Source organism: Tetrao urogallus, assembly GCF_951394365.1.
Source record: "Tetrao urogallus genome assembly, chromosome: 1".
NCBI lineage: Eukaryota > Metazoa > Chordata > Aves > Galliformes > Phasianidae > Tetrao > Tetrao urogallus.
This window is the reverse complement of record NC_136813.1, coordinates 18,859,095-18,874,474: the sequence shown is the minus strand read 5'-3', so window position 1 is coordinate 18,874,474 and position 15,380 is coordinate 18,859,095. Positions and strand designations below refer to the sequence as shown.

At 42.3% G+C, this 15,380-nt stretch overlaps 1 protein-coding gene across 2 annotated transcripts; it reads left to right on the top strand.

The window, feature by feature from the left end:
• Nucleotides 1-477: 477 nt before the first annotated feature.
• SPATA13 (spermatogenesis associated 13) lies at nucleotides 478-14,809 on the top strand (the record flags this gene model as incomplete). Of its 2 annotated transcripts, XM_079536426.1 has the most annotated exons (10): nucleotides 478-538; nucleotides 2,490-2,626; nucleotides 3,064-3,243; nucleotides 4,298-4,483; nucleotides 6,775-6,954; nucleotides 7,602-7,834; nucleotides 10,477-10,606; nucleotides 11,156-11,528; nucleotides 13,344-13,418; nucleotides 14,628-14,809. In XM_079536426.1, 10 exons carry the CDS (start codon nucleotides 478-480, stop codon nucleotides 14,807-14,809), a joined length of 1,737 nt encoding a protein of 578 aa, XP_079392552.1. The 2 variants fall into 2 exon arrangements, with proteins under 2 accessions (XP_079392552.1, XP_079392553.1); XM_079536427.1 differs by lacking the exon at nucleotides 4,298-4,483.
• Between the last annotated feature and the right edge of the window lie 571 nt (nucleotides 14,810-15,380).

The window sequence follows — 15,380 nt, the reverse complement described above, 5'->3', positions numbered from 1 at the left end:
GCCCTGTTTTCGCTCCCTGCTTGCCATCTGCGTGAGAAAATGCCTCTGTACTCCCTTTTCTCCCTGTCTTCTGCAGCCTTAACCTTTTGGCTTCTGCTGCCCTGCGTAATGACACAGCAGTTCGCTGTGAGGCAGTTCCAACAGCCACGTTAAAAAAAAAAAAAAAAGGCCTTCATTGTTGATTTCTGCTTGTGTGGTGTAACAGCGGTGGGCTGATTACATTAGAACCGCTGGAACTCCAGGAACTCCCCGCTCCGTCCAGCGCTCCCTTCGCAGTCGCCGGGCTGGGATCGCAGCGAGGCACACTGCCCTCCCCGCCGCTGCGGGGCCGCCTCCCGCCGCCGCTCTGGCACTTCCTCCCCCGGCAGCGCAGCCCCGGCCTCCCGCGCAGCCTGCGGCGGGGCGAGGCGGCTACGGGTCCGAGCTGGGCCCTCGTGAGCAGCTCCCCAAGCCTTGGCCAGGTACCCCGGTGTCAGCATGGTGGCCCGCGGGGGAATGGCACGGTTTTGGAGTCTGGAGAGCCTCCATATGGGCACGAGTGAGTACCCGCTCTTCTTTTTTTACGGTGTTGAATGAGGCGGTTGTGCCAGGTGGGGGGCTTGGCTGTGCTCACGCCGTGTCACTCGCGGCAGCCAATGGTGACGCCGGTGGTCGAAGTGCTGGGAGGTGGGAGCGCTCCGAAGCATCCTTAAGTTTCCAGCTGCCCATCCGCGGCGCGCAGCCCTGCCTGCAAAGACTGTGTGAACTGGTTGATTTGCCGAGGAACAGTGAGCAGTTATCAACCCCAAAATCGCAGCCATTTTTCACCTGGAGCTAAATGAATTGAGATGTCTTGGTGTGCCATCCTCGTGTGCCATCCCCGCCAGAACAAACCAGCAGGCAGCACTGATACTGCAGAGGAAATGTATAAGGGATCACTGCGATGATGCAGGTGTTGTTTTTGTTGTTGATTTATAAGCTAAACATTGATTTCATGAATTATTTATTTGCAGATTTTGTAATATGTTTTACAGGGTGTGTTTGAGAAGTTTATCAGTGCTCAGATTTACGATTCCCTAGGAAAAAAATCTTGCTTTTTTTTTTTTTTTAAGAAGGAATTCCCCATCCTTGTTTGTTGCTATTATGCCATCAACATGAGTGCATATTTAAAGTGCCAGTGGGTTGCAGAGCAGGGTAGAATAGCTGTGTTGCATTACATCGAGACCGTGGCATGTTTTTCCTCTTTTAAAGAAAACAAAACTCTTCTTTTTTATTTAATGAGTGCGGCTCTCAGCTTTGATCTCTTGTACATCAACACCCAAATGACCAAGTATGCTTGTAATGGTCTGAGCAGCCAGAAGTGGGGGTTGAAGTAAACCTCACCGTAAAATGGAAAACTGATAATATGTCTGTTTGTGACATGGGTAAAGCAAGGGCAGCATGGCAGGGCAGGGTCTGCTGCTATGCCTCATGAGTGGGTAGGAGCAGCAGGTTCAAGAATTCAGACAAGAAATCCCTCCCCCTTGGAAGGGAGAGGGATGCTGGGTTGCTGCGTTGCTTATCTGGGACATAGCAGACGTGAAAAAAGGAGTTCAACACTAGCACCCCATTCTTGGTATTATTTTTGATTGGATATTGAGGACTGTGTGATCTTCAGACTTTCTGGTTATTCTTAGTTCGGGACAACCTTAGGAGTAAACCTGTAGAGATAAATTAAGGACTAACCAGGCAGTGCATTTGAGCAGTGAGACAACACCGATCGTGAGCGCTTCATGCTCACCCCCAGAACTGTTTTGGACACTGCATTGCAGCTGGCTTTCCAAGCCATGGGTCTGGCCCTGAGCCATGTGGACCGGAGTCAACCAGTGTTATTGGTCCCCAAACCAATCCTTTCCATTTGTGAAGGGGAGATGATAGCCACAAGGCCCTCTCACCTGGAGATGGAGCCCCAGATAGTAAAACTATTCTGTGAAGTTCTATGCAGTAATTCCAGATTTTCGTGTGCACAGAGACAGTCATTTCCTTGCTGTTTCTCTTGGTTTCTGTGGCTGTAGAGACACGATGAAGCTCACCTTGTTTCTGACTTGCTTTTGCCTGCAAGATGTGGGCTGCCCACTCGTTTTGATGGTGTCCTGGGGAACGTGTCAGGAATATGACAGAGCCAGGGACTGGCAGTGGTGGTAACTGCACCCAGACCTCTCTTCTGGGTCAGATTATTTCGCATTTCTTCTGGATTTAGTGGAAAAAAAAAAAATGTAGTTCTGTTTTTCTGCACACAGAAAGGAGAACGTCTCATTTCATCAGATGCTAAAAGGGAAAATTACAAAGAAGAGTAAAAAGTAATTCATGTCTGAAGAGTGTTTTCCGGTGAACCCTACGCTTTCATTGTTACTGTTATATTCATAGTAACAGAGGCAACTCCAAAGAGATTCCTCTCGCATTGTTTGTTTTTGGAATAGATGCTTGTGTAAGAATGATTGCACAAACAGCTGTTCTGCCTTTTGTTTCAGCTGCTGCAGATGGCGGGACCGAATCTTCAGCATTGGTGGATGACAATGGCAGTGAGGAAGATTACAGCTACGAAGAGCTCTGCCAAACCACACCAAGGTACCTGCAGCCTGGAGGGGAACAGCTCGCCATTAATGAGGTAACGTCCTGGGTTGCATTCCATCCTGGGGAATCTTTGCATTGTTAACACGGTGGAGTGCGTGCTTTCCGCACGTGGGTGGTTTCTTATTAATAAAAAGGGTAATGGCTGTAACCATCATAATGAAGTATCCAGCATTTGTGGTATCCTGCCTCGGACAGTGTGCAAGGTCAGATGCCAAGGGAAGAGCACAGTGACAACACTTCACTGGAAGCCTGACTCATTAGATATATAGCTGCTCTGCAGTAGGACTCTGTTTGTTCTTATGTTAATGGATGCATGCACAGATTTCTGAAAATCCAAAAATTTATTTTTACCCTCTAGGAGGATGAATCTTAGGCACTCTGGTGAGATGTTTTGATCTTTTTTTTGGTAATTTATAAATAGTTCATTGTTTATCCTTTGTCCTTCACATCCCTTTTCTCTTCCCATCTCAGCTGATAAGCGATGGCAGCATTGTCTATGCAGAAGCTCTCTGGGACCATGTCACTATGGATGATCAAGAGCTGGGCTTCAAAGCTGGAGATGTCATTAGAGTCCTGGAAGCTTCCAACAAAGACTGGTGGTGGGGAAGAAATGAGGACAAAGAAGCCTGGTTTCCAGCTAGCTTTGTCAGGGTTAGTATCTCTGTTGCTTTTGCACCATTCATACATGAGGTCCTTGTAGTAGAACGTGGCGGAGACCATGGTGTTAAGTCTAAAAGAAGGGGCAGATCTTCAGCATCTTTACATCCAAACACCAGAGGTGTAACTCATGGTGACTTCCCACATTATAATGCAGTAGAGGATCGTACCCTCAGATCCTCTGGCTCCTCACTTCTTTATTTGTATGGTCCTTTTGTAGTCAAAGAAATTTCACTAGTAGAAATGAGGACAGCAGAAAGCTCAGCCAGGAGTGTATACAAAGAGAACAGCAGTTTGTGTGAGAGACTGGGGCAAGCTGTGCTGTGTGCTGCTGGCTTCTGATACTGCAGGGATTTCTTGGTAAAATGGCATAATTTATTACCATAGTCTTCTTTAGGAGTCTGGTTCATAGTCTGAGATTCCTCGTCAGAACTTAACCAGGTTATTGTGACTCTTGAATGATCTCACTGAATTATGTTTTATAATTTAATTTAATTTACTTTTTGAGAGCCTTTAATGAAACTTGGGCTACACTGTACTTAAGTACTGCACAGTCTGCAAGAAGTGGTTCCTGCCTTTAGCTCTCTAAACAAAATGGACAATCAGAAGAAAGTGGATGAGGGAGATGCTGTTACTCAGACAGGGAGTTGGGGCAGGAAAAGAATATTTTGAAGTGTTTGAGAGAGTTGTTTGCTTTTGAAATTTTTACTCATAGGCTGGTATGGCCCAAATTGCACATTAACTATTAGTAAGGGCAAGAAATAAACTTAATTCTGGAAAATACACAGGCTACACAACATGCATCTCTCTGATGCTGGGTGTAGAGAGCCATGGATTTAACCAACTTAAAAAAAAAATCTCAACACATTATTTGAATATCTGGTGAGTAGAATGGGAATTTTTATTTCTGTGGAATGCTGTCTTGTAAGGAAGGGATGGGAACATTTCTGTCACAAGTTATCTCTTATTTGTAAGATGTTTGTAATGATTTTGTCATGTTTTGTAAAAGTTTGCTGTTTTACTCTGCTCTGCTTTGTTGTGGCTGCAGCTGCGAGTTAATCAGGAAGAACTGCCAGAAAACTGCAATAGTATCCAGGATGAAGAACAAGATGCAGATATTAGCAAGCATCGTCAGAAAATAGCTGAAAACAAGGATCAGATGAGAACCAACGTTATACAGGAAATTATGAACACAGAACGAGTCTATATCAAGCATCTCAAGGACATCTGTGAGGTACTTGCTTTTAAGCTGAGGGCATTCAGTTGACTTGATGGGAGCAAAGCATCCCATCTAAGTTGAGAAGGGGAATGGTTTCCAGTGTCACAATATTCTAAACTGTGCTTCTAAGGCTGTCAGTCAGAACCTCGTTGTGCCCTCGTAAGGCTTTCCTCTGTGCAGGCTGCCACAAGGCACCACTTCCTTTTTGAAAAAAAAAAACATTCCACTTTTGACACGGAAAAAATAGTTTGCATGTCTGACTGCTATTTCCATAGTAATAAGTGAGAGGAAGTGCAGTTTATTTAAAGCTTTTTATCACTTGGTTTAGATAGAGAAATTACAGTGATTCTAATAGAATCTGCTACAGTTCAGAGACTAAACCTTTTGTAAGTAATGTGCAAAAAGAATGTTTGCTGGGTGAGATTTTCTCCAGCAAAGAGGTTTTTTTGGATGCTTCAGAGCCAAAAAGTCTTTAAAGAACTAATTGGTTTGAACCATGAAATATTGAGAACACTGTGCATTTTTTTTCTTATTATTCAAATTTTCATGAGGGACCTCGTTCCATCAAGAAGCTTCGTAATACTTTTCACTGACATTTGCTTTCTCTGATGTGGACTGTGATGCATCTGACTTGTTTTTCACGTGTGTTTGTGGTTAACATCTGGATGGGTGCTTAGCAATCTACAGGATGTTCTTACTACACTTAGTTTGCTGGTTCTCTCTGTATTTGCTATGCTGTTATCCTTCAGTCATTGCTAGGTTCTTTCATGGACCACGCAGTAGACATGACAGCAGTTTGTTTTTTAGTGAATCAGGCCTTTTTGAGGAAAGATATAAGGGAAGACAAAAACGCAAAATTTTTTTGTTAACTGGCAGGCTTTTAAAAAAAAAAAACAAAACTTTAAATGCAAGTTTTGTCATTTAGATTTACTGTTTCCTTCTGATAGCAAGCTTGATTGAGTGCCTAAAGGATGAGGGAGGAATTTGTACACACAGCTGCATCAGTGCCATGGCTAGCCGAGTTCTGGGGCTCTCTACATGTTGTACCAACTTACTAATTTTTAGTCTGCTATTGTGTTTCTCTAATACATATCTCCTTCAAATAAGATGACATTCCTTTGAGCTTTGTACAGAAGAGCATACACATTTTTGAAGTATAGAAACAGTACTGCATGTTCAACATTTTGGGTAGAAATGGTCTGTTATCCTCCAAGTGAATCTGTAGGGTGGTGCAAGCAGGCATGAGCTGAAAATACACTCAGATAGGACTGAGCCAGAAAAGCTGCTGCAGATAATAGTCCAAATGTGCCAGTGCTGCACTAGAATGAATCACTAGCGCTGGTGCAGCCAAGAAGGAGAAATTTGCTGTGTTTGAGAAGTGCCTGCAGTCCACATTAAAGAGCTACACAGGAGCTTATTTTCCTGGTAAACCTCAATAGCAGGCTTGTTACAGCTGTCTGCTCCCAAAGCTGTTCGGGAGAACCCTGCCTGGAAGCGGCCGCATGGAGCAGCCTGACAGATAGCCCCTGTCATACCAGCTACCCTTTGGAGTCATCCGCACCCATAACTGATAAGGGAATGGAGCACAGCTGCTATTCGTGCTATCAGCTGCTGTTGTGCACGCTCCTGTCACTGCGCAGCCAGAGCAGCAGGTAGCTGAAGTTCTGCATGGTGACAGCAGCTGAGTCTGGAGCCCCTGGCCTCACGTTTACCTCCTGGCTGTGGGAGCACTGATAGGATCTGGTTACTGACCTAATGCTGTGGAGTAGAACTTGCATCTGCTTACCATTGGATACAAAGGAACTGGACCTGTGTAATGTTCTTGCAAGTGAGCACACACAAAAAGGGAAAAGTAATTATATTTTTATGTCAATCTTTCTTGTACTATACCAATACTTTCAGCGAAGAATAGCTAAATGTTCTGAACATATCATAATATGACCTTAATTTTGCTTCCCTGACGTAGACTGGGTCCTACCTACACCAGCTGCCTAAGGAACCAGTATTTTAGCCTTGGTAGAAATTGTCTGTATATTAATTGTTTCAGTGTTTGCTCCTGTAAAGAAGAACTGTTATGGTACAGGGGATTTACAGAAAAGCACAGCAGCTGGAGCAGTAGTTGCATGTTGCATTGGAAGAATCGATTTGGGCATGAATCTGCAGTCTCCTTGTCCAGTCGTGTCTGTATGGCTGGGAAACCACTCACATGCCCGTCGATCATTGGATTTTTGCCAGTTGGATAGGATGCTTTCAGGGTAGAAACTGTTATTGTATCTTCAAACTAATGAGGTTTTTGTTGTTTCCAGGGTTACATTCGGCAGTGTCGCAAACATACAGGAATGTTCACCACAGCCCAGCTAAGCACCATTTTTGGAAATATTGAGGATATTTACAAATTCCAAAGAAAGTTTTTGAAGGATCTTGAGAAACAGTACAACAAAGAAGAACCTCATCTGAGTGAGATAGGGTCATGCTTTCTCCAACATGTACGTTGCAGAAGTTGGTTTTATTTATGATATGAACAAAATCTGATAAGAAAATGATAACTGCGTGAGGGGACTTCACTAACAAGTGGCTATCAAATGTTGAGCTTTAAACAGGTAGCATTTTAGAATGTAAAGTATTTGCAATCAAATTTAAAAATATTTAAATATTTCAGATTTCTCTTTAGGAAGTATGTGTCTTTGTGCACGATTTCAAAACCATAGTGATCGCAGATGAGCTGGACTGTCTGCAATGATCTCAGATCGCTTATTTGGGCATGCAGTAACTTCCTAAAGAAAATAAGGATTGAAGGTGGTGGGGAAGGAGTCTTGATTCATAATAGAAATGTAGCTGTCGAGTCATTGTGATTTCAAGGATTCCCCAAACAAAAGCACTTCTTGAAGTAATGAGCTTGATCATCCTGACTTAATGAAAGCTTTTATCTCTGTGTTCATACAGAGAACATACACAGCTTTGGAAGTTAAAGGTAGATTTATGTATAATTACAAAGCTGGTTGTTACTGAATTTAGAAACAATATAAAAATGAATTAATTAATATAAGTAGATATAACAGCTGTTACAAAAAATGTCTTTCATCCTTTGTAATCAACTACATCGGTTAATGCTTTGACTTTTTCTTTTTTGTAGCAAGAAGGCTTTGCTATTTATTCAGAATATTGTAACAATCATCCCAGTGCCTGCATTGAACTTTCCAAACTAATGAAACAGGGCAAATACCGTCACTTCTTCGAGGCCTGTCGCTTGCTTCAGCAGATGATTGACATTGCCATCGATGGTTTTCTTCTCACGCCTGTTCAAAAAATCTGCAAATACCCTCTGCAGCTTGCAGAATTGCTCAAATACACCACGCAGGAGCACAGGTGAGAGAATTAAAAAGGCAAACCTTTACTTAGTAACCTAATTACTGAAAGCTTTTGGTGACAAAGCAGCAGTTCTCAAGATCAGGAGCAAAACTACCAGTGACTCCAATAGAGGGGAGCTCCTTATGGGCATCTTGGACTCATCACAATATTATCAAAATTTTATAAAAAATCATTAGCAAAATGTTGTTCAGGGATTTCCTGGGTATTTTTGCATTTGTTGCTGTGGCCTTCTGATACAAATTGCCAATAAAAGTAGGTTGTACTCCACCAAGTCTCCCAGTTAACTTCAAGGCAAATTCTTATTGCCCCAAAATAAATACAGAATACTTGGAGATCGCTATTTCCATAGCAGTTCCATTAAAAATTTGATATGAGGATCTTTGTTATTTGCACTCTTTGTAATCTGTTTTATATCTAAGCTACATCAGTGGGCTTTCTGGATACATGCTAGAACAACTGTTTTGTTCATTTGTAAGCTCACCATAATGATCCCATTCTCTCAGAATTGAACTCCTCACCAAACACAAGCTGAGTTTTTACCACTCAGTGTAACATTGCAAGTGATGAAAATCAGAGGAAAAATACAGAACTAGAGGAGAGATCTTAACAGGATAGGAAAGGTACTGTAAAAGTAACAGCTCTTCAGAAAAGGAAAGTTATAAATTAATAAAAGAATTCTTCTCATGAACCCACAATAAATACTTTTTTATTTGGTGTGTACCAGAAGGCTTTGATACTAGAAGGGACGATTGATTTTTCTTCCATTCCTCTGAACTACTTACTTCATTGAATAGAATCATAGAATCCTGAGTGTAGGAAGGGATCTTTAAAGGCCATCTAGTCCAGCTCCCCTGCAATGAGCAGGGACACCACAGCTCCATCAGGTTGCCTAGGGCCTGATCCAGCCTCGCCTAGAAAGTCTGTATGGGTGAGGATCCAGCACATCTCTGAGCAACCTGTTCCATTGCTGCAACACCCTCACTGTAAAAGAATTTTTCCTTATATCTAGCCTAAATCTACCCTGTTTGGGAAACAACGCCAGACATTAGATTTTCACCTGGGATAAGTAAGAACTGAAGTTGCAGGTTATTAGCCTTTCTGGTACACTCCTAGGCTGATTACCTCTTTGACTAAATTAAGATTTTATCTTTAAATGCCTACCTTTTTATCGTACAATTGCAAGAAAAATGTTCCTCTGTGACCCCAGTGCTCAAAGTCCAAATGCAGCCTGAGGTGATTTTTTGTGGGCAGAAGTCTGTGCTTGTTCAACCTTCAGGAAACTCCACTTGGAAACAAGGGCATTTTTGCGAGGGACCAGAAGGGATGTTGACTGCTGGTATTCAGGGCTTTAGTTCTGGTGCCTACAGACACAGCCATGCTCTCAGTGTCAGAGGTGCCCACAAGCAGACGGGCCCACACTCACACAGAACCTCAGCAAAGCTCAAATTCAGCCTATTCTTCTGTAGCTTTTTCTTTTGTTGTCTTAAAGTGGCTGAAGGTGTGGACAGGCTGCCATGAAGGCCATGCTTTGTGCCATAAGTGAGGGGTGATGTACACACTGAGAGAGGGAGCTGAGATAAGGAAGGACAGGAGTAACACTGTGACTGTCCAGTGGTCACCCCTGGGACGTCTCCCAGACACAGGGAGGATCCTGTTGTTGTTCATCTCACTTCTTGAGTATACTGAGTGCAGATGTGTAAAGAAACGCATCCATCAGCAGCAGCTGATGAAAATAGGAACGGAGACAGAAGCAGATAAACAGGACAGTGACACTGATGTTCTGGCAGGGTTTATTTCTGTCTCATACTATTCTCTACCTCCAGCTTCCTTTTCTGCAAGAGTCATAATGATAATGGAACAGAGGCAGCTGGGACTGTAAGGCAAAAAATAAGCCTCTTTCCTTCCTTCTTAGAGACTATTTGAGAAAGGTGAAGGAGGGATGGATTTTATACAGAGGGAAACCCAAACCTGCCTACTGGCTGGGGAGAGCCATAAGCATATGTGGAGTTCAGGGAGAGAAGAGGGGAGCAGAGCAATGGAGGAAGAACAGGAGGCTGAATTCCATCTGGAGCAAATGGGGGAAGGTGACAGCCTTGGCTCTCGCACACTTCTTCCATGAGAATGGGCCACTTTATCACTTTAATTCTTCTCCTTGGTGCTGAGGCTCTTGGGTCCCTTGCTCAATTTGTTTGAGGTTGCTGTTGGTATCTTTTCTGCCTGCATGACTTTCCTTGTTCACATTTGTTCCCCCAGCCACTGGGAATGAAAAGAAGGAAATGCAACTGTTAAACTTGATCAGAGGGATGATCTTCACAATAAAATCCCTCTAAATCCCTTTGATGAAATGTATAATCAGTTTTGGGTTTTACCATCGTTTTCAGTAGAGACATTATATCTATTCATTAATCTACTTCTGCCTCCTTGCACCAGTTCAGTCATTTGCTCCTGCACAGAATGCAGCAGTGCACTGTACAGATTGTTGTGTGAGGTCGAGGATAGCTGAGAATCACGTGTCTCTTCTTTAAGTACTTTGAGTAAAAGGATAAATGCAGGACAGTAGTTTGAGTACCATGTCACATTTTCTAAGTGCATCATGCCCATTGTACAAGTGATCTTTGAAACATGCCTACATTTCACAGTGATTATAACAACATAAAAGCTGCTTATGAGGCCATGAAGAATGTGGCATGCCTAATCAATGAGCGAAAACGAAGATTGGAAAGCATAGACAAGATTGCACGTTGGCAAGTGTCTATAGTAGACTGGGAGGTAAGTGCCAGACCCTTTCCCGATCAAAGGTACTGCATGCAGTACTTTGTGTCCTCTACAAGGTCTGTCCTTCTGCAGGGAAGGTCGTTGGTGGGTGTCTACTTTTCAGCTGGTCACTGCTCAGTTGAAAGTCCAATTGCAGTGGTTTTGTTACTGATTACTTTGTTTATCGCTCAGGAAGAGCAGCAGGTAGTGCACAATCAGATGTCTTTGAGATGGCACTGACATGTAGGAAATGACAAAATGGATTTTTCTTTTGTACTTGGATTGTAGAATCTCATCCAGATTTGTGTTGTTTTATCAAACTTGAACCTGCTTCAGTGACTTTAACAAGTGTCCTTCCCGATTTATGCTGAAAGAAAGCAGACCAGAATCACTTTTATTGAGTTCAGCTGTATGAGATTATCTACTTTCTATGGCATTTTCAGCTCTAATAGTTAAAATACAATAAAATGGAGTTAAGACTTGATTAGTGAAGTGAGACTGATTAGGCACATGCTAAGATCTGAAAATGATGTTTGCTTACTTAAAGACTGTGTATCATCTTAGGGACCGGATGTGTTAGCCAGAAGCTCGGAACTGATCCACTCAGGAGAACTGACCAAAATATCAAAGCAAGGCAAAAGCCAGCAGAGGACTTTCTTCCTCTTTGACCATCAACTTGTGTTCTGTAAGAAGGACCTACTGAGAAGGGACATCTTGTATTATAAGGATCGTATCGACATGGATGAGATGGAACTTGTAGACACTGAAGATGGCAGAGACAAAGACTTTAACATTAATGTCAAGAATGCTTTTAAGATAATAAACAGAGCAACAGAAGAGGTTCATTTGTTCTGTGCAAAAAAGCAGGAGGATAAGAAGAGATGGATGGAGGCATGCGAAAGTGAAAGGAGAAGAGTTCGAGAAGATAAGGAAATGGGTAAGTGCAAGGATTTCCTCTTTATGAGGTAGTAAGAACAAAAGAGGATGTTGTTTTCCACTTTTTTTTATGCTTTGTGCAGATGTGCACTCTGCCTTCTGGGGCTGTTGCCTCTGTTACCTGACATGGCCTTTAGCTGTATAAGTGAAGCCTGTTCAGGTGTGTTTGTGCTGTCATCGTGTGCCATTCTGCTACATGTTACCATTCCCTTCCTGGTAGGCAACACTGCTCCAGAAAACCCTGAGCGTGGGGAAACTCAAAAGGGGTAGCCGCACAAGAGAGGTAGCAGTGGCAGTGATAATGAGGAGATTTGTTTTAATAGCACTAAAACTTATTTAAGCCTGGGTCATGCATTTCTGTGGAGCTGAGCAGGTCCATAGTAGTTGTACCTGTTTTGACGCAGGTGTCTTGAGCTAGTAGAAATACAGTTGAGTAGAAATAGCCAATATCTGTCTGGTTTTGTGTGACAGTAGCTTGGATATTTTCTCCATTACCCAGAAGACAACTTGTTTTTCTTTTTTTTTTTTTTTGCATAAGTGAACACTTCCTTCAGCCAAAACCAGTGGAAGGGCGCCAGTACTCTCAACCTCAGGTTTAAATTTGTCTTGTTGATTTTGTAAGTTATCTTGCTGGAGTTTGCATAAAGCCTCTAATCTAACTGCTCTGAGACTAAATACATACTCGTCAAATGGCATTTTACTTCTATTTTCAAAAACACTTTGGTGCGGGTCATTGTCTCCCAAACCATATCTCGCTTTTCTTAGCCTTTATGAATACATATGAAAAAAGCCCACATCCAGAAAATCCTTCTCCAAACCACTAATAGTAACCCTAAGAAAGTGGTCTGATCTCTGCTGATGAAACTGCTTTCATTTTTTTTTTTTTCGGTCTGTTTCCTTGTTTCTATAAAGGAAAAAAAAAAAGCAGAATAAAATAAAAGAAACCTCACACCCTGAAATTATGGCTTAATGCTCTTTGTCAGTTAATAGACTGATTTGTAGTAAGTTCTCTGTAAGTTCAGGCTAAAAGAGTAAGGGAAGTTTTAAAAGCATAGAGCTATGCAGGGAAAGGCAGAATGGAACGAGACCAGCTACTTTATTCTGCTTTTGAATTGCAGCTTCTGTGCTCTTCAAGTACAGATCAGTGAAAGGAGAGACATCACGTAAAGCGTAGTTTGCTCATGCTGGCATAACATACCCGTGTGTCTCCAATGCCATGTGTGCAGGGAGAGGAAAATAAAGTGCATGTCCATGGGCTCCAAATGATGCCAGATCTTTGGCTGCCTTTCACAGTGGATGTCTGCCTTGTCTGTACTCAGCACACATCAGTCATATACCTGATGTATGTCATATGTGAGAAACTGGAATGTGGGATCCAACCCCAGGCTGATGGCAGCCCCAACCACATCACAGCCTCCTTTGGTGTCTGGTGGAGTATGGGATGCTCTGTCCTCGGGGTAGAGGGAATGTTGGCCTCCATAGCCTTCTGCCATGTTTGCGCTGCCAGGGACACTTCCTTGGCATGTTCAGGACATGCTGTACGAAGATGATGTCCACCCATTATCTTGTTCAAGAACTGTGCAAAGGAGTTACAATAGTTCCTTCTTTGTGTCATACAAAAGTACTGAGTTTATACATAGAGGCTAATCTAACATAACAGCATGGATTTGCTCAGTGCACAGAAAGCTTTTCCAGCTTTTAAATCACATCTTTTATTCCATGTGGATCAGCAAATGAATTCATTAAATATGGGAAGTATAAGCAATGATTAGATAAATATTTTCATATCATGTCCTTTCTTTACTCTTTCTCATAGGAATGGAAATCTCAGAAAATCAGAAGAAACAAGCCATGCAGAACGCCCGTAAGTCAAGGCATGGAAAAATGAAAGGTAGGTGTTCAGGAATGGCATTGTGCTCCTATTTTGTTGCAGCATGTTTGTTATCAGGAATAAGTACAGGGATTGATTTTCTGAAGCTTTTACCTTTTCTTCTTGGGTTTACATGGAGATTGAATTATTCCCATTAGCCCAATTTCAAACTGAAGCACCTTTGTGAACTGCCTACTAAGTCAGTTTCCCGTTCTCCTCTAGACAGTAAGCTGCCATTATCTCTTTATCAGAGAAGAACAACAAGAGGTTTATTTACAGCTGTAAGAAAGCGTTTGCAGAGAGGAAATTAAAAATGAGAGTTACCTTTTCCTTCCTTTGTTTTTATTCTGACAATTTACTCTTCAGTAATTCTGTGCTTTCTATTGAAAAGTTTTTAATATGCTTTCTGCATGCCACATGTTGGTGAGCTCATAAATAGCACAGTCAAAATAGTTCCTTGCTGTCCTCTCTTGCTAATTACTTAGAAGTGCACAGTGAAGGAGTAGAAACTTGTTTTTCTGGAAACTTTTTTTACTCTTTCCCTCTCAGAAATCGTGTGGTTTTGTCTTTTTCAGTCTTAATTTGAGTAAGTTTCTGAGTGTGTTGAGAAAATAAATAGAGCAAGTGGGAACAGACCAAGTCAGAATTTAGGAGTAAAGGAGTAAATTAATCTCTATTCCCTGGGATTACTGCTATTTTAAAGCACTTTAGCAATCATGAGATATCTGTAAAACCGCTCTGGATTACCAGGGGAGTGGCTGAAAGTTGTGATCAGGAGATTCTGTTCAGAATATCCAGGTCCAAAGTCTAAGGATATTTGCCCGCAAAAATATTTTCCAAAATGAAGAAATATATTTTCATTGGTAGTGGCATTTTACTTAGTCTTATCTGGGGGTTGACTACAGTAAAAGGTTCTACTTTTTTAAGCGTCTCCCCTTTGATATATGCAAATTTACCCATACGGATAATGTTGCCAGGCACTGTGAAATGGTTGCTTGTTTTTTGTACCAGTTATTTGTACTGGTGTTATTCTTAACACAAATAAGCGCAGCAATTAAAAGGTTGTGCATCAGAGAGGGTGACACCTAGTAGTGCCTTCGTGTAATGTCATGGCAAAATAAATTCTGTCTTTACTGACTACTGGATCTGTCCCATGATGCCATGCTCAATTTTTCCCCTCGCTGGTAACTGCTAGCTGTCTCATACTTTCTTAAACTCTTCCTGTTCCAGGTGTAAGCTATAATGGGTGTCCTGTGCCTCCTCTGCACCAGAGCTTGCATCCCATCCATCAGCGCCACATCACCGTGCCCACCAGCATCCCACAGCAGCAGGTCTTCGCCCTGGCAGAACCCAAGCGGAAGCCGTCCCTCTTCTGGCATACCTTCAACAAACTCACCCCGTTCAAAAAGTGAAGGGAGCCAGCGTGGAGAGAGACTTATTCCAAGGAAGGACCTTGGAGACCCAGTTAAGCGTATTTAAGCTCAGTGAATCTCCAGTTTTGGAGGAAAAACCGTGGGCTCCCTTGAGCCAGAAATAAAACTTTGTCTAGAAGAATAATGAAGTGGCTCAGCCCTGCTCTGAAGTAAATGTTGCCAAGTGTCAGCATTGCTAATGAAGAGCAGTTTCCTTTGGACAAAGACAGCTTACTGTTACTCTAAAGCAGCAGTATTTGATCTGTTTCTTAGTTATGCTGAAGTAATGATAGAACTGTGCAGGTCATTGTAACATTTCATTTTTCTTAATCTTACGCTGATGGCCAAATTTAGTACAGGGAGGGATTTTTCCTTAAGGGTATGTGAGCAAGGAATCTTGGGGGAGTTTTCTCCTTTTGGAGAACCAAGCAGAGCTGCCCATTAAAATCAGGTGGATAACATGCCTAATCCTTCCTGTCTTTTTCTATTAAATTGCCAAGTGGCAGGAGAATGTCCCACAGGGCCTTACCATATTCCAGATTGGAACAGGGGAGTTTTATTCTGTCATATA